The 21,920-nt window shown below is 68.1% G+C and overlaps 1 protein-coding gene across 1 annotated transcript; it reads left to right on the top strand.

The window, feature by feature from the left end:
* The first annotated feature begins 3,080 nt into the window (after positions 1-3,080).
* On the top strand, positions 3,081-21,679 carry COL2A1 (collagen type II alpha 1 chain). The gene is made up of 54 exons (XM_086768685.1): positions 3,081-3,195; positions 5,861-6,061; positions 6,745-6,761; positions 7,030-7,062; positions 7,199-7,231; positions 7,327-7,380; positions 7,511-7,612; positions 7,687-7,764; positions 7,918-7,962; positions 8,053-8,106; positions 8,193-8,246; positions 8,363-8,416; positions 8,511-8,564; positions 8,656-8,709; positions 9,775-9,819; positions 9,922-9,975; positions 10,087-10,131; positions 10,261-10,314; positions 10,401-10,499; positions 10,666-10,710; positions 11,318-11,416; positions 12,183-12,236; positions 12,648-12,755; positions 12,839-12,892; positions 12,988-13,086; positions 13,854-13,907; positions 13,997-14,095; positions 14,177-14,230; positions 14,414-14,467; positions 14,637-14,690; positions 14,807-14,860; positions 14,970-15,014; positions 15,319-15,417; positions 15,501-15,608; positions 15,689-15,742; positions 15,829-15,882; positions 15,971-16,024; positions 16,123-16,176; positions 16,254-16,361; positions 16,501-16,554; positions 16,646-16,699; positions 17,143-17,304; positions 17,406-17,513; positions 17,911-18,018; positions 18,262-18,315; positions 18,417-18,524; positions 18,989-19,042; positions 19,156-19,263; positions 19,419-19,472; positions 19,614-19,721; positions 19,811-20,099; positions 20,235-20,422; positions 20,716-20,958; positions 21,082-21,679. The coding sequence occupies exons 1-54, from the start codon at positions 3,114-3,116 to the stop codon at positions 21,226-21,228; spliced, it is 4,455 nt and encodes a 1,484-aa protein (XP_086624811.1). The 5' UTR covers positions 3,081-3,113; the 3' UTR covers positions 21,229-21,679.
* The last annotated feature ends 241 nt before the right edge of the window (positions 21,680-21,920 follow it).

A 21,920-nucleotide genomic window follows, 5' to 3' on the forward strand; every position in this document is an offset into this window, starting at 1 on the left:
TAATTTTGGGCCACCTGCCCCGGCCGAGCGGCGCCTCGACGCCTGCCCGTGCCGGGAAATCCGGCGGCCGCTGGTGGCGGTGGAACCGCGCGGAGCCCTGACGCCTTTGGGGTTTTTTCTTTTTTTTTTTTTTGGGGGGGGAGGTGTGTGTGAAAGACACCCCGAGGAATGTGCCCCCCCACCTCCGTGCCCTCCCCCCCCCCGGAGTCGGGGCGCAGGGGGACGCTCCTTATTTACTTCCCCAGCTCCCGTTTTTCCAGTGGAAAGCGCGGCCGGAGCCAGATCCTGGCCCCGCTCCCGGCTGCGATCCCCGGCCAGCGCCGTTGAGGGCCGGGCGCCGGCTCCTCCACCTGCTCGGCGCTGGGACCCCCCCCAACTCCCCCCCCACACGATGCAGCTGCAAACTGGCGCTGCTCCCAGTTACCAACTGGGGAAACTGAGGCACGGGGAGCAGCGCGGGAGGAGAAGGGTCGCCCATCACCTGCAGAGCGTTTTGGGGGTGGAGCAGTGGAAGAGGGGTGCACAGCAGATTTGGGGGGGTTCGCTCACTGCAGGGGGGGTCAGCCGGAGCGGCCCCCGGCCCAGCGACAGCCCGGGGAGTTATTTTTGGCCCCGCGGCGGCGCCGGTAACACACGGGCTTTGTCCGCGGCGGCGGCCTCCCGGGAGGCTGGGGGGGCTCCGGGGTAGGGGGGGGTCTGGGGGTGGGGGGGGATTCACTCCAGTGGCGATGCCCCGTGGCTGCGGAGCGAGGGGCTGGCTCGCCAATGGCTGCGCGCCGATCCTCCGGCATGGCCGTCCATCCTCCATCCATCCCTCCCTCCGTCCGTCCGTCCATCCATCCCTCCATCCGTCCATCCATCCATCTATCCCCCGTCCGTCCATCCCTCCGTCTGTCCATCCATCCAGCCTCCATCCATCCATCCCTCCCTCCGTCCGTCCGTCCATCCCTCCCTCCATCCGTCCATCCCTCCGTCCATCCATCCATCCAGCCTCCATCCATCCATCCCTCCCTCCGTCCGTGCTCCGTCCATCCATCCATCCATCCACCGGTCCGTCCCTGTCCCCGCCAGCTCCATCCTTCCCCCCCCCCCTTCCCAACCGGGACACCAGGGACAGCACCCCCCCCACCCCACTCAGCCCCCCAGCCCCGGGCAGGATGGAGCCCCCCCCGCACCCCCTCATCAAGATCTGTGACCCCCAACATCAACCTCACCCCCCCACCCCCCGCCCCCACAATTTATTTTCACAGCGACCGGTGGAAGGGAGGTGGGTGGGGACCCCGTGTCGGGGACCCCCTTTCGGCTGCTGGGTGGGGGTCATGGGGGAGGGGTCCGGTAGGGCCCGGGCTCGGCAACCTGGGCAATGGGGGGGGGGGGCGCGGGGAGGCCAAACTCTTTAAATGCGGGGGCAGGGCCCCACCATCACCTGACGGCACCCAGCACCCTCCCCATTCGGGGGGTGGCCCGGGGGTGGGATGTCCCCCCCGCTCCATTTCCTCCGGCCGGGGGTGTGCACGTGGCGGGGGGGGGCAAGCCCCCCCATCCTGGGCTGGGAAATGTGTGTGCCCCCCCAAACCCCATTGCAAGGCCCTGCTGTGCCCCCCCAACAAAACCGAGGGGTGCAGGGACCCCCCCTCATCCTCCTGAACGCCTTCCCTAGGGTGGGGGGAAGCCGGGGGCAGGAGGAAGGGGTCAGTCCTGGCCCCCCCCCCCCCCCTTCTTGCATCCCCTGTTTGGGGGGGGGGGGAAATGATGCTACTGGGCCCAGTTCCAGGCAGGGGAAAGATGCGGGGGGGGTGGGCTACACTGTGCTCTGGGGGGGATTTGGGGCAGGGATTTGGAGGGGGGGGCAGATTCCCTCGAGGGGCTCAGCCTCTCCAGGACCCCCGAGGTAGGATGGGGGCCTCAGTCCCCCTAGCCCCCCCCGGGATGGGATAGGGGGTCTCAGTCCCCTGGGACCCCCTCAGATGGGATGGAGTGGGGATGTCTCAGCTCCCAGGGACGGATTGGGGGGGGTCTCAGCCCCCAGAGACCCCTGAATGTGAAGGAATGGGGGGGGTTGAGCTCCCTGGGACCCCCGGGATGGGATGGGGGCGGGGGGGTATTCAGTCTCCCCGGGACCCCCGAGACGGAGAGAGGGTCTCATCTCTTGGGACCCCTCACATGGAAATGGGGGAGGGGGCTCTCAACCCCCTCAGGACCCCCGGAATGGGTTGAGGGGGCTCTCATGCCCTGGGCCCCCCGGGATGGGATGAGGCAGGGTTGGGGGGCGGGGGAGGGGGTCAGTTTTCCCCGAAACCCCGGGCTGGAGGTTGGGAGGCTCTCAGCCCCCCAGGCTGGGATGGGATGGGGGGGGCTCACCCCTCGGGATGGCAGCGTGGGGTCGCAGCCCCCAGAGACCCCCGGGGTGGAATGAGATTGGGGAATCTCAGTCTTCCCAGGACCCCCGGGACGGAGGGCGAGGGTCTTACCTCCCTGGGACCCCCGAGGTGGAAGGGGGCTCTCACCCCCTCTGGGATGGGATGGAGGGGGCTCACCCCTCCGGGATGGGATGGGGGGTCTCTCACCCCCCGGGATGGAAGGGGGAGGGAGTGTCACCCCTGGGATGGGATGGGGGGTCTCTCACCCCCCAGGATGGGATCTGGCGGGGTCTTTCATCTCCCCCGCGGGATGGAAGGGGAGGAGGTCTCACCCCCCGCCCCCCGGCATGGGATGGGGTGGGTCCCTCACCCCCAGGGATGGGATGGGGGGGGTCTCTTACCCCCAGAGATGGGATGGGGGTCTCTCACCCCCCGGCATGACATCTAGAGGGGGGCTCTCACTCCCCGACCGCACCCCGACCTCCGCAGCCCCCCGCAGCCGGGCCGGGGTGGGAAGTTTGTGCTTGAGGGGGGGCCCAGCCCCGTGCCCCCCGCCCCTCCCTCCCCCCCCCGCCCCCCGCCGCGCGCCCTGGCCGCGGGTGCCGTCCCGGAGGAGGGGGATGGGCCGGGCCGGGGGCCGGGCCGGCTCCGGTTACAGGGCCCGGGGGGCCGCGCCGGGACATATACGCGGCGGCGGGGCGGTGGGGGGCACTGCTCGGCCCGACGCACGGTGAGGGGCCCCGCCGCCTCGCCATGCCCGGCCGCCGCCGCGCCGCCTTCGCCTTCCTCCTCCTCCTCCTCCTCGCCACCGCCGCCGCGCAGGACCGCGACCTCCGTGAGTACCGGATCCCCCGGCCGCGTCCCGACGGAGAGTAGCCGGGGATTTGGGGAGGGGGGCGGGGGTGGGAGACACGGGGGGACACGGAGGGACAGCGTGGGACGGAGCGGGAAAGTTTCAGGATAGTGGGGGGGACAGTCTGAGGTGGGAGGGGGACAGCGTGGGATGGGGGGGACACTGAGGGACAGCGTGGGACACGGGGGGACAGCGTAGGATGGGGGGACAGCGTGGGACACAGGGGGACACAGGGGGACAGCGTGGGACACGGCGGGACAGCGTGGGGGACAGCGTGGCACAGGGAGGCACAGCGTGGGCCGGAGGGGGAGAGTTTTAAGGGCAGTGGGGGGGCAGCGTGGGATGGGGGGACACAGCGTGGGACACGGAGTGGGGACACGGAGGGACAGTGTGGCACAGAGAGGGACAGCTTGGGAGGGAGGGGGAAAGTTTCAGGGTAGTGGGGGGGACAGCGTGGGATGGGGGGGACACAGCGTGGGACACGGGGGGACAGCACAAGGAGAAGTGGGAGACAGCGTGGGGACTCTGAGGGACAGTGTGGGACACGGGGGGACAGTGTGGGATGGGGGGACAGTGTGGGACACGGGGGGACAGCGTGGGATGGGGGGACAGCGTGGCACAGAGAGGGTCAACGTGGGATGGAGGGCGAAAATTTTAAGGGTAGTGGGGGGACAGCGTAGGATGGGGGGGACAGCGTGGGACATGGGGGGACAGCACAAGGAGACTGGGGGACATGGGGGGACAGTGCGGGATGGAGGGGGAAAGTTTCAGGGTGGTGGGGGACAGTGTGGGATGGGAGGGGGACACAGGGGGACAGCACAGAGAGAGTGGGAGACAGCGTGGGGACACAGGGGGACGGTGGGAAAAGTTTAAAGGTGGTGGGGGACGAGTTGGGACAGAGGGGAAGAGCGTGGGACTCTGGGGGACAGTCTGGGGACACCAGGGGAGAGCCTGGGACAGGGTAAGGGCGGTGGGGGCAGCGTGGGACAGGGTGGGGGGCAGCGTCAGGGCTGTGTGTACAGGTGGCACAGTGGGGTGCAGCACGAGGACAGCAGGGACAGCGGGGGGTAGGACACGGGCTGGGGCAGGGGCCACAGCAGGGACACTTGGGTACTGCTGGGGGACACGGGGGCGTGGGACATGGGGGGAGGGGACAGCGTGGGACGTGAGGGGACAGCGTGGGACCAGCGTGGGACGTGGGGTCCAGCTGGGGACACAGGGTGCAGAGGGGGACAGAGGGTCCAGCCCTGGGGTACGTCCTGGGGCTGCTGGGACATGTCCTGGGCACCTTGAGGACCCTGGGGACACCAGGGAACATCCTAGGGACCCTGGGGATACCAAGGCATCTCCTGGGCGTCCTGGGTCCCATCCGGGGGGTCCTGGGTCCCATCCTGGGGACCATGGGAGACACCTCCTGGGGCCACTGGAGCCCATCCCAAGGTCTTTGGGGTGCAGCCTAGGGACACCTGGGGACCCTGGGGCACCTCCTGGCCACCCTGAGGTACCTGCTGGGGACACAGGGACACGTCCCAGGGACCCTGGGGCATCCCCGAGGACCCTGGGGTGCAGCCTGGGGGACAACCTGGGACACCTCCTGGGGATGCTGGGACATCTCCTGGGGACACTGAGACGGGACCCTGGGACCCTGGGATGCAGTTTGGGGACTCTGGGATGCAGCCTGGGGACCTTGGGACACCTCCTGGGGACACCAGGACACATCCCTGGGACCCTTGGGTGCAGTTTGGGGACCCTGGGGCACCTCGTGGCCACTGTGAGGTACCTGCTGGGGACACCGGGACATGTCCCAGGGATCCTGGGGCATCTCCGGGGACCCTGGGGTGCAGCTTGGGACACCTGGGCACTCCTGTGGACACTGGGACACGTCCCAGGGACCCTGGGGTGCACTTTGGGGAACTTGGGGCACAGCCTGGGGATACCTGGGGACCCCAGGAGACATCCTGGGGATACTGGGACACATCCCAGGGACCCCAGGGGCGGTTTGGGGACACCTGGGCACTCCTGGGGATACTGGGACACCTCCTGGGGACACTGGGACATGTCCCAGGGACCCTGGGGTGCAGCCTGGGGACCCTGGGGCACAGCCTGGGGCGTCTCCTGGCCACCCTGCGGTACCTCCTGGGGACACGGGAACACGTCCCAGGGACCCTGGGGTGCAGCCTGGGAACACCAGGGGATCCTGGGACACCTCCTGGGGACACCAGGACACGGTCCTGGGGACCCTGGGGCACGTCTGGGGGGGCCGGGGATCCATCCCAGGGACACCAAGCCCCCCTCCCCGAGAGGCCCCGGGGGCAACGCAGGCACAAGGGCCGCGGGGGACACACCGGGTGCCCCCAGCACAGGGCGGGGGGACGCTTAATGCCACCGGGGTGCCCCCCCTTTCCCCCCCTACGCTTCAGGCTGAAGCCGCTTTGCTGAGCCACCCCGCTGCGCTGGGACCCCCACTTTGGGGATCCCACCCTCCTCTTCCTCCCCCATAAGCGGGGAGGACGCCCCATAACCCCCGAGGTGACGACGCCACCGCCGCCGTCGCGGGGCGACCGCGATCCCCCGCCTCCCTGGCTGTGGGGCGAGGGCTTGATGCCACCCCCCCGCTGTACCCCCCCCCAAAATCTTCTCCCCGCAGCCGAGGCGGGCAGCTGCCTGCAGGACGGGCAGGCGTACCGCGACAAGGACGTGTGGAAGCCGGAGCCGTGCCGTATCTGCGTGTGCGACACGGGGACCGTCCTGTGCGACGACATCATCTGCGAGGAGCTGCGCCACTGCCCCAGCCCCGAAATCCCCTTCGGAGAGTGCTGCCCCATCTGCCCCACCGAGCCGCCCGCCGGTCGGAATTTATTTATTTCCCCTTCGCTCGCCGTTAATAAATAAATTACCGGGCCACGGATGGGCTCCCAGGCCGGGGGGAGCATCCATGGGGAATTCCCAGGGAAAAGGCAACTGCATCCCTAAATTTCATCCCAGAGTGGGAAAAAAAAAAAAAAATCTTTTTTTTTTTCCCCCCCCCGCAACGGCAGCCGGGGTGTTTTGGGATCCAATTCCTGAAAAGCGGATGGGTTTGGGATGCGGGGGTGGGGGGTGGTCATGGACCCCGCATCCCCGTAAAGGCGACATTGAAACGGGGTTTGTCCCCAAAACGGCAAGAATTCACCCAAAATGACGGGAAAAAAATGCCAATCCCATCCGTGACCCCCTCCCCCAAGTTGCCTTTTTTAACCCTTCCCTGCCCCCCTTTTTGGGGGGGGGGGCGTGTGAAGGGTTGAGCATCCCCCACCCAAAACCGCGCGGCCCCGCTCCCGCACGCTGAGCCCCGCTTCGCCCCCCCCCCCCCGCCACCCCGCTTCGGGGGAGCCCCCGCGCTCCTGTGCCCCCCGGTTTGGCCCCACAGCCCCCCCCCAGGATCATCACCCCCCCCCCGGGCTGGGGACAGAGGTGCCTCGTGTGTGTGTGCGGCCCCTCCCCAGCCGTCCCCTCTCTAATTTTTCTTTATTTTTTTTGTTTTTCCAACAGGGCAACCTGGCCCCAAGGTGAGGCTCGTGTCCCCCCCCGCCCGCCATGGGCCCAATTTCCTGGGATTTTCGCCCAAAATGGGGGGGGGGGGGGAAGGCAGCACCCTTGGGCATCTCCATGGGGCAAGCGGCTGGGGGGTTGTCACCTCCTGGGGGGGGGTTGTAACCGTTTGGGGGGGTTTGTTACCTTGTGGGGGGGGGTGGCATCTTGGGGGGGTGGGAGAAATTTGGGGGAGGGGTCTGGGCTGGCCCCCCTCCTTGGCTCACCCCATGCTTTGCCTCACAGGGACAGAAGGGCGAACCCGGTGACATTAAAGATGTAAGTGTCCCAAACTGGGGGGGGCACTAGGGGACCCCCAAAACGGGGGCCTTGCCGTTGCAGGGATGGTCTGGGTTGGGGGGGGGAGCCTCTGCTTGCACTCGTCTCACCCCACCCTTGTGTCCCCCCCACCCAGGTCGTAGGACCCCGAGGGCCTCCGGGACCACAGGTGGGAGCGCGTTTCTGCGGGCGCATTGCTGGGATGTTTGTGGGAGGGGGGCTGGGGGGGCACAGGGGAGAGCTGATCCCCCCCTCTTTTCCCAGGGACCGGCAGGCGAACAGGGACAACGAGGGGACCGCGGCGAGAAGGGGGAGAAGGTGAGAGCGTACCCTCCCCCCGCGGCAAAATCTGCCCCCCCCACCCCAGTGGGGTGCTGCAGAGAACTGACGCGATCGCCGCATGGATGATCCCCACTTTTTCTTCTCTCCCCCACACCCCACTCCACAGGGTGCCCCCGGCCCCCGGGGCAGGGATGGAGAACCCGGCACCCCTGGAAATCCCGGCCCCCCCGGCCCCCCCGGACCTCCTGGCCCCCCCGGCCTCGGTGGGGTGAGTATCAGGGGGGTTGTTTTTTGGGGTGAAACGAGGGGATTTTGGGGCTGACCCTCCCCTTCCCCTCGCAGAATTTCGCAGCTCAGATGGCAGGCGGCTTCGATGAGAAGGCTGGAGGTGCGCAGATGGGCGTCATGCAGGGACCCATGGTGAGAGGACCACCCCCCGTCCCGAGACCCCCCCAAACCCCCCCACGCACCCCAGGGGGACGTGGCAGCGTCACCCATGATGGGGTCCGTCCCCGTTTTGGGGGCCCCTCCCCAGTTTAGCAGATGATGACACTGTTTTCTCCCCGCACCCAGGGCCCCATGGGACCCCGCGGCCCCCCCGGACCTTCCGGCGCTCCCGTAAGTACCCCCCCACCCCGCCCCGCCAGGCTCGGGGTCTCTGCCTGGGCACCCCACCCACCCTGCTGATGCCACCCGTGTCCCTTCCAGGGTCCCCAAGGATTTCAAGGCAACCCCGGCGAGCCCGGCGAGCCCGGCGCTGCTGTGAGTGTCCCGTGTCCCCCCCACACCCCCAAACCTCAGGGACGTGCCACCCACCAGCTCACCCGCTGCCTCTCTGTCCCCTTTAGGGTCCGATGGGTCCCCGGGGACCGCCCGGACCTCCTGGGAAACCCGGTGACGACGTGAGTCCTTTGCCCGGCAAACCCCGCCTGAGAACAGGCAGCTCGTTGCAGCAGTGGCCTCGGCCAGAAGCCAAAGGGCGATTTTATTTCCCACTCCCCCCCCCATCTCATTTCAGGGTGAGACTGGCAAACCCGGCAAATCCGGCGAGCGCGGCCCCCCCGGCCCCCAGGTAAGGCAGCGCCGGGCTGGATCCGACCCCCCCGTGGGACAGACCCCCCTCTCTGCTGTGCCCCCCCAACCCCTTTCTCTCCGCTCGCTCGCAGGGTGCGCGTGGCTTCCCCGGGACGCCCGGTCTCCCCGGAGTGAAAGGCCACCGGGTAAGTGTGCCCCCCCCTTGCACCTCCAGTGTCCCCGTCACCCGCTGGCACACAGGGTGACGCCCCCTCCCCCAAATGTTTCTGTGCCCAGGGCTACCCCGGCTTGGACGGTGCCAAGGGAGAGGCAGGGGCTCCTGGAGCCAAGGTAAGTGTGCGGTGACCGGCCCCGTGGCGTGGGGGCTGGGGGGCGTGACCATCCCCATGACGTCAGGGCTGGGGGTGACCATCCCCATGGCGTCGGGGCTGAGGGGGTGACTGTCTCCATGACGTCAGTACTGGTGGGGTGACCATCCCCATGACGTCAGGGCTGGGGGTGACCATCCCCATGGCGTCAGGGTTGAGGGGGTGACTGTCTCCATGACGTCAGTACTGGTGGGGTGACCATCCCCATGGCGTCGGGGCTGGCAGGCTGACCGTCCCCACGGCGTTGACACCGGTGGGGAGGGGGGAGGGTTACTGTCCCCATGGTGTCAGGGCTGGAGGGGGTGTGACTGTCCCCGTGGTGGCACTGGCAGGGTGGGGGGTGACCATCCCCGTGGCGTCAGGGCTGGGGGGTGGAGGGGGTGTGACCGTCCCCGTGGTGTCAGGGCTGGGGGTGACTGTCCCCGTGGTGTCAGGGCTGGGGGTGACCATACCGTGGCGTGGGGGCTGGGAGGTGACCATCCCCGTGGTGTCGGGGCTGGGGGTGACCGTCTCGTGGGGTGGGGGCTGGGAGGTGACCATCCCCGTGGTGTCGGGGCTGGGGGTGACCGTCCCGTGGGGTGGGGGCTGGGAGGTGACCATCCCCGTGGTGTCGGGGCTGGGTGGTGACCGTCTCGTGGGGTGGGGGCTGGGAGGTGACCATCCCCGTGGTGTCGGGGCTGGGGGTGACCGTCCCGTGGGGTGGGGGCTGGGGGTGACCATCCCCGTGGGGTCGGGGCTGGGGGTGACCGTCCCGTGGGGTGGGGGCTGGGGGTGACCATCCCCGTGGTGTCGGGGCTGGGGGTGACCGTCCCGTGGCGTGGGGGCTGGGGGTGACCATCCCCGTGGTGTCGGGGCTGGGGGTGACCGTCCCGTGGCGTGGGGGCTGGGGGTGACCATCCCCGTGGTGTCGGGGCTGGGGGTGACCGTCCCGTGGGGTGGGGGCTGGGGGTGACCATCCCCGTGGTGTCGGGGCTGGGGGTGACCGTCCCGTGGCGTGGGGGCTCACCCGCTCTGCCCCTCCTCGCAGGGCGAATCCGGCTCCCCCGGCGAGAACGGCTCCCCCGGCCCCATGGTGAGTTTTTGGGTGGGGAAAAGGGGACACTGAGGCACGGGGGGTGGGGGGTGGGGGGTGTCCGGCAGCACGGAGCCCAACCCGCCGCCCTGCCCCCCCCAGGGTCCCCGCGGGCTGCCCGGCGAGAGAGGACGCCCCGGCCCCTCCGGCGCTGCGGTGAGTGTGACGCTGCCCCGGTGACACCGCGCTGGCGGCAGGGGGGTCCCGGCAGGACGGGGTCCCCCCCGCTGCGCCCCCCACCCTGTGACAACCCCCGTCTCCCCCCAGGGTGCTCGTGGCAACGACGGTCTCCCCGGCCCGGCCGGACCCCCTGTGAGTAAGGGGCTGCTTGGCCCCGTCCCGCGCTGGCGTCCCCTGTGTCACCCCATGGGGGACGGCGGGGTCCCCTGGGACCCCCCCACCCAAAACCCGGGTGGGCCCTCACGCTCCTCTCCCCCGCAGGGACCCGTCGGCCCGGCTGGAGCCCCCGGTTTCCCCGGCGCCCCCGGCTCGAAGGTAACGGGAAGGGGTCGCTCTGGGCAGGGGGAGCCGAGGCACGGCGCCGAGCCCCCCGCCCCTCACCCCGTGTCTCCCCCCGGCAGGGTGAAGCTGGCCCCACCGGCGCACGCGGTCCCGAGGGCGCCCAGGGCCCCCGCGGTGAATCCGGCACCCCCGGCTCTCCCGGCCCCGCCGGCGCCCCCGTAAGTGTCCCCCCCCTCCCCACCGCGGTGCCTTGTCCCCAGCTGTCCCCGGCCTGGGGGCGACGGGGAGGGGGCTGATCCTGCGGGGGGCGGGGCGGAGGGGTCATCCTCTGCTTGGCGGAGGGGAAACTGAGGCACGGGGGGGCTCAGCGGTGGCTTTTTTTAGGGCAACCCCGGGACCGACGGCATCCCCGGCGCAAAGGGCTCGGCGGTGAGTACGGGGACGGGGTGTCCGGGGGGGACAGCGGAGGGGCTGCCGGGGGCTGAGCTGGGATTTGGGACCCTGGGGGTGGTGGGGGACGCGGGAGGATGCTGGGGGATGCGGGAGGATGCTGGGGGATGCGGGATGCTGGGGGATGTGGGATGCTGGGAGATACTGGGGGATACTGGGAGACTTGTGGACATGAGGATGCTGAGGGATGTGGGAATGCTGGGGGACACTGGGGATACTGGGAGATACTGGGGACGCTGGGGGGTGTGGGTGTGCCGGGGGACACGGGGGATGGTGGGGAATGTGGGATGGTGGGGGACACTGGGGACGCTGGGGGGTGTGGGTGTGCCGGGGGACACGGGGGATGGCGGGGGACACGGGGGAAGGTGGGGGACGCTGAGGGACACGGGGGTCGCTGGGGGCCGCGGGGACGCTGTGGGACAGGCGATGCCGGGGCCCGTGAGGGTGCTGGCAGACGCGGGACGCTGTGGGGTGCGGGGGACGCCGGAGGCGCTGGGGGAGGCGGGAGGACGCAGGGGACACGCGGACGTGGGGGGACACGGGACCGTGCTGTGTCCCCCCCCGTGACGGTGACCGGCTCCCGCAGGGCGCCCCCGGCATCGCCGGCGCTCCAGGCTTCCCCGGCCCCCGCGGCCCCCCCGGACCCCAGGGTGCCACCGGCCCGCTGGGACCCAAGGGACAGACGGTAAGAGCCCCCCACAGCCCCCCAGACGGGACCGCGGCCCTGGCCCCGCCCACTGCCGCTCGACCACGCCCACTGCAAGTCACCCTGCCCGCTCTATAACACGCCCCGCCCATTCTGCCACGGGCCACGCCCCCATCCCCAAATCCCCTGTGGGTCCCTTCCCCAGTGACCCTTGGGGCACCCCCAGGTCACCCGCTCCTGGTCCCGAAGGGGCCACTGGGAATGGGGATGGGACTGGAATGGGATGGGGTGGGGTGGGAAGGGGGTGCGATGGGGTGGGGTGGGGTGGGAAGGGGGTGGGATGGGGATGGGGACAGTTTGGGATGGGGAAGGGATGGGGACAGGGGGACAGCTGAAAGAACTGGGATGGAGATGGGGATGAGGAAAGGGATGCGGACAAGGACGACGATGGGGACAAGGACAGGGTGGAGGTTGGGGTCAGGAACGAGGACAGTGGGGGACAGGAAAGGGGCCAGGGATGGGGCCAGGGATGGGGACAAAGATGGGAGCAGGAAAAGGGGACAGGAATGAAGATGGGGACAGGAGAGGGGATGGGGACAGGGATGGAGATGGGATGGGATGGGGACAGGAATGGGGATGGGGACGGGGATGGGGACGGGGATGGGACAGGAACAGGGATGGGGTGGGGACAGGGGTGGGGCCAAGCAAGAAGACAGGCGCAGGGCCGGGGCCCGGAGGAGGGAGCGGGCGGGCAGAGCCGTGGGGCCGCTGCGGCCCCGTCCCCCACCGCCCTCTCGCTCCGCAGGGAGAGCCCGGCATCGCGGGCTTCAAAGGCGAACAGGGACCGAAGGGCGAGACGGTGAGTCCCGGGGCGGGGGGCGCATGCAGCACCCCCACCCCGCCCGGGGGTCCGTCCCGCGGCCCCTCGCTCCGCGGCCGCTGTCTGGTCGGCGTCTAACGAAGCTTTTCCCCTAACGAGGCCCCTCGAGGGGCAGCGTCCCCCCCTCCCACGGGGGAACAATAGCCGCTGTGTTCGTGCGTGTCCCCCCCCCACGCCGGGACATTCCCCCCTCGCTTCATTACCCAACCTCAATGCGTGGGGCCGGACCCCCGCCGCGGCCGCCACTGAGCCCCGGCGCCGGCGAGACACGTGGCACGGCGAGGGGCTCCCGCCTGGGACCCCGGGACTGCGATTTATTGGGGAGGGGGGCCCCTGCCACGCCGTTGGGGAGGAAGGCTCCTGGTGACCCCTTTTCCTCCTCTTCCTCAGGGACCCGCAGGACCCCAAGGTGCCCCCGGGCCGGCTGGCGAGGAAGGCAAGAGAGGGGCTCGAGGTGAACCCGGTGCTGCCGGCCCCGTTGGACCACCCGGAGAGAGGGTGGGTGACTCCCCTCCCCCCGCAGAGAGGTGCTGCCCCCCAAAACCTCCCCACCTGACTTCACTCCTCCTCTTCCTCCACAGGGCGCTCCCGGCAATCGCGGCTTCCCCGGGCAGGACGGGCTGGCTGGACCCAAGGTGGGACGTCAGGGTCATGGTGGGGGGGGTCCAGGTGGGTGACGACCCCCTGAACCCCCAAAATCACCCCTTCTCCCCCCTCCCGCCCCTCATAGGGTGCTCCGGGCGAGCGCGGCCCCGCCGGCCTCGCGGGTCCCAAGGGAGCCACCGGCGATCCCGGACGTCCTGGGGAGCCCGGGCTGCCCGGAGCCAGGGTAAGAGCCGGGGGGGGCGGATACTGGACCCCCGTGGGGGGGAGAGGGGTGGCAGAGTGCCTGGACTGGGGGGTCCCTGCGCGCTGGGGGGGCTCGGCTGGGGCAGGACCATGTGGGGACGACGGGGACGCTGAGGGGACCTGCTGGGGTTGGCGAGGAGGCTCTTTGGGGTCGGTTAAGGTGCTTTTGGGGTCGATAAGGCACTTTTGGGGTCAGTTAAGGTGCTTTTGGGGTCTATAAAGTGCTTTTGGGGTTGGTTAAGGCACTTTTGGGGTCTATAAAGCACTTTTTGGGTCAGTTAAGGTGCTTCTGGGGTCTATAAAGTGCTTTTGGGGTTGGTTAAGTTGGTTTTGGGGTTCGCCAAGACGCTCTTCGGCACTAAGACGCTCTTTGGGGTTGGTTCAGTTGCTGTTTGGCGCTAATTAAGACCTGATTGCGGGTTCTCGACGCTGCGTTTGGGGTGAGGGAAGGTGCAATTTGGGGTTTGCGAAGATGCCCCGTGGGGTTAGGGTGCTCTTTGGGGTTGAGATGCTTCCTGGGGGAGCGAAGATGGTCCTTGGGGTTTGCAAAGATGCTTTTGGGGGTCACGATGCTCTTTGGGGTCACGATGCTCTTTGGGGTCAGCCACCCTGCTGCCGGTGTTAGGCAGACCCCTGTGCCCCAGACCCAGAGCGGCGGCCGGGAGCTGGGCGAGATGGGGTGCCCGCTGCCCCCCACGCCGTGGGGCCGGCCGCCGCAGCCCCCCTGATTCCTTCCCTCCGCCGCAGGGTCTCACCGGCCGCCCGGGCGACGCTGGCCCTCAAGGCAAAGTCGGCCCAACCGTAAGTGATGCTCCGTGGGGGGGGGGCGGTTGGTGCGGGGGGGGCACTGGGGTCCGGCGTGGTCCCGGCTGACGTCCCCTTCCCCGCAGGGCGCTCCCGGCGAGGACGGCCGCCCCGGCCCCCCCGGCCCACAGGGCGCTCGTGGCCAGCCCGGCGTGATGGGCTTCCCCGGTCCCAAAGGCGCTAACGTGAGTATTGCCCGATTCCTGCCCGAAACGGGGCCGCGGCCTGGGCGCGGAGCCCGTCACCGGCGCCGCTCTCCTCTCTAGGGCGAGCCTGGAAAAGCCGGCGAGAAAGGACTGCCCGGCGCTCCAGGTCTGCGGGTGAGTTGGTTTCGCTCCCTTGCCTCCCTCCAAAATTAACCCTTGGGGTTGCTCCAGCACCGCAGTCACCTGACGCATCTGCAGCCTCCGGTGGGGAAACTGAGGCCCGGGGGGGCAGGAGGGTGGCGCGGGGGCTGCAGCATCGCGCCTGGAGCTCAGCGATGGGTTTTCCCCGCTCCGTAGGGTCTTCCCGGCAAGGACGGCGAGACGGGAGCCGCCGGCCCCCCAGGACCCGCCGTGAGTGTCGCAGCCGAGTTCGCCCGGGGCCAAAACCCACCTGAACTGGGAGGGGGGGCGCAGGGGTTTCGGCCCCCCCGGTCTGGGCAAAGGATCCCCCCCGCCCTGCCCCGTGATTCTGGCTCTGCCCAAAATTCCGGGGGATCCTTCACCGCCGTCCTTCCTGCAGGGTCCCGCGGGCGAGAGGGGAGAACAAGGAGCCCCCGGTCCCTCCGGCTTCCAGGTGAGCACACGGAAGTGGGGGTGCTGGGGTCAGGGTGATGCTCGTGGGTCACCCTGAGCCCCCGTCCCTGGGGGTCTCGCTGCCGCTGTGCTGACAGCACCGCTCCCCCCTCCCAGGGGCTGCCCGGCCCACCAGGTCCCCCCGGAGAGAGCGGCAAACCCGGAGATCAGGTGAGGCCCCGTTTTTTTCCCTCCTCCCAGGCGTCCCCCAGCTGAAAAGGGGGGTCAGGACCCCCAGCACCCCCAGGACTGACCCCCAACTCTTTTCCCCCCACTGCAGGGTGTTCCTGGAGAAGCTGGTGCCCCCGGTCTCGTCGGTCCCAGAGTAAGTGTCACTGTCCTCCTGTTTAGGGGGACAGGACCCCTCTCCCTGTCCCACGGGGGATTTTGGGGGGGTCGGCAGAGCCTGGCCGCCCCCATCCAGAGCCCTTGGTTCTCCCAGTATCAGCGACTCAGCCTGTCCCCTTTCCTCCCAGTACCTCCCAGTCACTCCAGGGCAGCGTGGGATGGATGCTCTGCCCTCCGTCCCCGGGGATATCCATGCAGTGGACCTTGCGACCCTCACCGTGGCCTCGTGGCTTCTTCCTAACGCTGTGTGTCCCCCCCCCTCCCCTCTCCCCTCACCCTAGGGCGAACGCGGCTTTCCCGGTGAACGCGGCTCTCCCGGCGCACAAGGGCTGCAAGGTCCGCGCGGGCTCCCCGGCACGCCGGGCACCGACGGACCCAAGGTGGGTGACGGGGAGGGGAGGGGGCTGGGGGTCTGCACGGAGGGGGTTGGCACCCCAAAAACTGCACCTTCGCTGTGTTTTAGGGTGCAACCGGACCAGCCGGCCCCAACGGCGCCCAGGGTCCCCCAGGACTGCAGGGAATGCCCGGCGAGAGGGGAGCAGCCGGCATCGCTGGTCCCAAGGGAGACCGGGTAAGTGACAGGTCCCAGAGGTGTCCCGAGCGGTGTCAGGTCTCAGCTCAGCTCACGCCACCTCTGTCTCGCCCCCGCAGGGAGACGTCGGGGAAAAGGGCCCCGAGGGAGCTCCCGGAAAGGACGGCGCACGCGTAAGTGGGATGGGGGGGGCAGGAGCGGGGTGGCCAGCGAGGGGTGCTCGTGGTGGCCTCCCCCTCATCCGGCCTCTCCTCCGCAGGGTCTGACAGGTCCCATCGGCCCCCCCGGCCCCGCTGGCCCCAACGGCGAGAAGGTGAGAGCCCGGGCAGCCCCCCGGCTGCTCCCCACCGAGGGAGATGCCATCCAACCCCCATCCCAACTCTCCATCCTTTCTTTTCCAGGGTGAATCCGGCCCTCCTGGTCCATCCGGCGCTGCCGGTGCCCGCGGTGCCCCCGTAAGCGCCGTCCCCTACAGCCCCCGCGCGCTGCCGGTGCCACCGCCGGCCCCGTTCCCCCCGTGTCCCCCAGTTTAACCCCCACCTCTTCCCCTCAGGGCGAGCGCGGTGAGCCCGGTGCCCCCGGTCCCGCTGGATTTGCCGGCCCCCCGGTGAGTATTTGGCCCCATTCCCCCCGGCACGGGTCCGGCGTCGGCTCAGCGCGCTGACGGCGGCCGCTCCCTCGCAGGGCGCCGACGGGCAACCCGGTGCCAAAGGCGAACAGGGAGAACCCGGGCAGAAGGGCGACGCCGGCGCTCCCGGTCCCCAGGGTCCCTCCGGAGCCCCTGGCCCGCAGGTGGGTACAGCCAGGGCACCCCAAAACCAGGGGCAAACCCCGCGGGGGTCCCTGTCCCCAGGAAATTCGGGGCATCGCCTGGCAGGGGTGCTGCAGCCCCTCCTGGCACGTTTCTAACCCGTTTCCCTCCTCTTCCCAGGGTCCAACTGGTGTAACTGGTCCCAAAGGAGCCCGAGGTGCTCAGGGGCCCCCTGTGAGTATGGGGGGGTGGGCTGTGGGAGGGGGTGGCTGGGGGGAGCACGGTGCAGCATTGGAGCCACCTTCCTCCTCTCCTTCTTCCCTAGGGAGCCACCGGATTCCCCGGCGCTGCCGGCCGCGTGGGACCACCGGGCCCTAATGTGAGTTGGGGGGCAGCCAGGGTCACTTGGGGGCAGCCGGGATCGCCTGGGGGGCAGCCGGATCGCTTGGGGGGGCAGCTGGGATGGCTTGGGGGGCACCTGGGATCGCTCGGGGGGCAGCCAGGCTCACTTGGGAGCAGCCGGGATGGCCCGGGGGGCAGCTGGGATGGCTCAGCCCCGGGTTCTGGGGCTCAGGAGATGCTGCTTGCTCCATGCTGGGGGCCGGGTGGTCCCCGAACTAAACATCGGAGGTCCCCGAGCGGCGGGTCCCCGCGCGAAACATCCCCCGGGTGCCGCCAGCAGCTCACCAGCCCACAGAAAGGGGATTTTCTGAGGGGCTTCAAGCGCAGGAGCCGACCCGGAGCCGCCGGCGGCGCCAGGACGCGGGCGATGGAGCGGGAAAAGCCGCCTCCGCTCGCACTCACCCCATCTTCTCCCCGCAGGGCAACCCAGGCCCACCCGGCCCCCCCGGCTCTGCTGGGAAAGACGGTCCCAAGGGTGCTCGCGGTGACGCCGGCCCCCCGGGCCGTGCCGGTGACCCCGGTCTCCAAGGCCCCGCTGGTCCCCCCGGCGAAAAGGGCGAACCCGGCGAGGATGGCCCCGCGGTAGGTTTTTTGGGGAGCGCCTCCCTCCGCGCTCCTTCGATGCCGTGCCGCCACCCCAGCGGGGTCTGATCCCCCCCGCCCTTTCCTTTGCCTCCCCGCAGGGTCCCGACGGTCCCCCCGGTCCCCAAGGTTTGGCAGGACAACGCGGTATCGTCGGTCTTCCCGGACAGCGTGGCGAGAGAGGTTTCCCCGGGCTGCCGGGGCCGTCGGTGAGTCGTCGCCGCGCCGGGCTCGGCCCCTTCCACCCGCGCCGGCGGTGGCACCGTCCCCGCCGAGAGCTGTCGGGGCGGCCGAGCCTGGCTTTCCCGGCCTCGGCGCGGCGAATTCGGCCGCTTCGGAGCCCTGCGCGGCAGCTGGGAGGCTGCGGGAGGCCCGGAGCGGCTGCGATAAGCCGGTCACGGGGCCAGCACCCCAGGGACCCCAACCTTGGGTGCGGTTTGGGGTTTTGCAAAGCTACCAGGAGCTGCCGGTGCCCGCGGCCTCGCAGCTGGGCCATAACTGGTGCTTACTGGGGCAGAGGGGTCCAGCAGCCTTAAAACGAGGAGCGTGCCGGGATCTCACGCGTGTTGTCTCACGGCTTTTTTTTGTTTTTCCCCCCTTCGCTAGGGCGAACCTGGGAAACAAGGAGCACCCGGCTCCGCAGGCGACCGCGGCCCCCCCGGCCCCGTGGGTCCCCCCGGGCTGACAGGTCCCGCCGGCGAACCTGGGCGCGAGGTAGGCAGCACGACGGCGGGCGGGGAGAGGGCGGAGCGGGACGCTGCCTCCGTCCCTGCCGGGCTCAGGATCATCCCGGCGTAACCCCAACAGCAGCTTATCCTGCGTCTGGAGATGCCGTAACTCAGCTCCCGGCAATCGCCGGCACCTTTTCGCCGACGTTGTTTTGCCTTGGAAGGGGAATTTGCACGCATCCCGCTCCATCCCAGGGTCAAGACTTAAATTTCTCCTCTTTCTTCCCAGGGTAACCCCGGCGCTGACGGACCCCCCGGCAGAGACGGCGCGGCTGGCGTGAAGGTGAGCTTGCCCGCACGCTCCCCCCGGCACTCGCTATCCATGTGTCCCCGCATCCCGGCCAAAAATCCCGCCGGTCTGACCACCCCCTTGTCTCGGCGCAGGGCGATCGTGGCGAAACCGGTCCCGTGGGTGCCCCCGGCGCTCCCGGTGCCCCCGGCGCTCCCGGCCCCGTTGGTCCCACCGGCAAACAAGGAGACAGAGGCGAGACGGTGAGTGGCGGCGCGTCGGCGAGGGAAACGGCTCGTCGGGTTGGAGGTCTTGTTAGGGGAGACGGAAACCACGCCGAGCGCGGAAAAATGAAATAGCGGTGGCCTTCGGGGAGCAATTAGCTACCGGAGTGACTGGGAGAGCCGGGCGGGTGCTGTTAGCGGCCGTCGCTACCCAGCCGGTGCCCCGAGTGCCGTTAGCAGCTCCGAGCGTCTTCCCGGGGGTTCACGAGCACCGGGAGCCCGGTTTGGGCTCAGCCTGCGCACAAGCACAGCTCGGGGAGCTGTCGGCACCAGGAGCTCAACCAGGGAAAACCCGCCGGGGTTTTCGTTTGCGAGGATCGGCACTCGGCGCCGATGCTCCGGCTGAGAGTGTTTAAAGGTCCTGCGAGCAGGGCTGGTTCGGACACCCCCGACACACCCCGTGCTCCTGGCCCCCTCTCGACTCCCCTCTTTTCTCTCTGCAGGGAGCACAAGGTCCCATGGGTCCCTCCGGTCCCGCTGGCGCTCGAGGCATGCCGGTGAGTGACGCCGGGCTCGTCGGGGCGTCCCGCGTGCGCACACAGGGTCCCTGGGGGGCGTTGGGTGGGGGTCTGCCACCCTGAGCCTGACATCTCCCCTTCTCCCCTTCCAGGGTCCCCAAGGGCCTCGCGGTGACAAGGGTGAGACAGGAGAGGCTGGAGAGAGAGGGCTGAAGGGCCACCGCGGCTTCACCGGGCTGCAGGGTCTTCCCGGACCACCTGTAAGTGTTGGATTTGGGAGCTCAGCACTCAGCCCCGCCCAAACCTCGCCGCGGAGCTGGATGCGGCTCGTTTGGGGTCTCCGCAGCCGCAGAGGGAGCCCAGATCCTCAGGGCTGGATGCGGAGCTGTAACATCCGCCCTCGCTTCCTCCTCAGGGTCCTTCTGGAGACCAAGGTGCTGCTGGTCCCGCGGGTCCCTCCGGTCCCAGGGTAAGTCCTGCCCGTGGCATCTGGGGAGATGAGAGGAAGAGGAGGCAGCTCCGGGTCGCCTGCCTCGCTCGTTAACGGCAGGAGCTAACGGTTCCCCAGAGCCTTCCCTGCCTGACCCCCTGTTTCGGGGCTCTCTCCTAGGGTCCACCCGGCCCCGTCGGCCCCTCTGGCAAAGATGGCTCCAACGGCATGCCCGGCCCCATCGGTCCCCCCGGCCCCCGTGGACGAAGCGGTGAACCAGGTCCTGCGGTGAGTAAAAAATGCCAGCAGTGGTGGTGACGGATGGGGATCCAGCTCGCAGAGCAGCCCGTCAGGATTGCGTCTGTTTCCTCCCGTAGGGTCCTCCCGGAAACCCAGGTCCCCCCGGTCCTCCCGGCCCCCCAGGCACCGGTATCGACATGTCGGCTTTCGCTGGCCTGGGTCAGCCAGAGAAGGGTCCCGACCCCATCCGCTACATGCGGGCGGACGAGGCCGCCGGCGGTCTGCGGCAGCACGACGTCGAGGTGGACGCCACCCTCAAGGCCCTCAACAACCAGATCGAGAGCATCCGCAGCCCCGAGGGCTCCAAGAAGAACCCGGCCAGGACCTGTCGCGACATCAAGCTTTGCCATCCCGAGTGGAAGAGCGGTAAGAGCCTCCACCCCTGCCTCCTCCCCTCCTGCCGCTCTGCCCCAGCCCCAAGAGGACAGCGAGCTCCATCATGCTCTTTACTCTGACCTCCAAAACCTCGTGTTCACACACCGTTTGTCCTCCCCACTGCAGGAGACTACTGGATCGACCCGAACCAGGGCTGCACCTTGGACGCCATCAAAGTTTTCTGCAACATGGAGACGGGCGAGACCTGCGTCTACCCCAACCCCAGCAGCATTCCCAAGAAGAACTGGTGGACCAGTAAGACCAAAGACAAGAAGCACGTCTGGTTTGCAGAGACCATCAACGGCGGTTTCCACGTAAGCGTCCCCCTGGGCTGGTGCCGTGCACCGGGAGCGGGAAGGGAGGTTGAGCAGGGGAAGGCGTTGGGTGTCTGGTTGGAGGGTTGGGTTGTCCTTCTTGGGGTTACGTTGATAGACATCATACAAGGGATTGGCTAGAGGGCTATCCTGAAAGCTTGGGGTTGGGTCAGTCGGGCTGTGATTTTTGCAGCCATTTGGGAAGGTAAAGTATGGAAGTTCCCTCGAAAGGTGGCTGAAAATATGGTTGCTGAGACACTCGCAGGCTTTAATGTCTTGCCTCTTCCCTCCAGTTCAGCTACGGCGATGAAGACTTGGCTCCCAACACCGCCAACATCCAGATGACCTTCCTCCGCCTCCTGTCCACCGAGGGCTCCCAGAACGTCACTTACCACTGCAAGAACAGCATCGCCTACATGGACGAGGAGACGGGCAACCTGAAGAAAGCCCTCCTCATCCAGGGATCCAACGACGTGGAGATCAGAGCCGAGGGCAACAGCAGGTTCACGTACAGCGTCTTGGAGGACGGTTGCACGGTAAGTCCACGGGCGCCTGCGAGAGAAAGACGTAGGCGATGAGCTGGGGTTCAACCCATGAGGTTGCTATTGGTTTGGAGGGTTCAGAGCACCTAACAACATCTTTCCTCCTTTTCTCCCCAGAAACACACTGGCAAATGGGGCAAGACAGTCATTGAGTACCGATCACAGAAGACCTCGCGCCTGCCCATTGTAGATATTGCACCTATGGACATTGGTGGAGCCGATCAGGAGTTTGGCGTGGATATTGGCCCAGTCTGCTTCTTGTAAAAAGAATTGTTTTATTTGTGTGTTTGTTTGTTGTTGTTGTTTGTTGTTTTGGTTTGGTTTGTTTTTTTTTTTTAAATCCAGCCCAATACCGTAAAAGAAAACTCAAAAAAACCCCAACCCACCCCAAGGAGCTGAGTACTTTCCAATCGCTCGTACGACTTCTGCACTGAACGGCTGCAACGACCCCTCGATTCACGCCCTTCCGTGGGGGACCACCGCCTCTTTTCATCGCTGGCCGGGCAGGCTGCGAAATCAAAACCAACCCCACGGTCTTATTTATTTATTATCTTCCTGTAAGACCTATTTTTTAGGTCAGGTGGAGGTGGGAATCTAACTGGCAGGTACGATGGCCCCTCCCTGCAAAAGGGATCTCACAAATCCGGGTATCACGCATCCCCTCCCGCCCCCGTCCCTCCCCTGTGTATCGTCAGCAGGAGTGCTCATGTATAATACCACATAAAAAAATGGTGCTATTCTTGTAAAACAAGTCTGTATTTTTTAACATCAGTTGATATAAAAAAAAAAAAATACTTTTGGTGGAAAGTACAAGTCGATCTGGGCGTTGTTTTTGTCGGCGTTCGCTGCGGTCTGACTCCTTTCTCCCCGTTTCCCAGCGAAGGTCAGGGACGGTTTGGGGTAAATTCTCCAGCTTTTCTGGGTTGAGGCTACCTCACGCTATGGGAAATAAAAAT

This window comes from Chlamydotis macqueenii, chromosome 29, assembly GCF_036417535.1.
Source record: "Chlamydotis macqueenii isolate bChlMac1 chromosome 29, bChlMac1.mat, whole genome shotgun sequence".
Taxonomy (NCBI): domain Eukaryota; kingdom Metazoa; phylum Chordata; class Aves; order Otidiformes; family Otididae; genus Chlamydotis; species Chlamydotis macqueenii.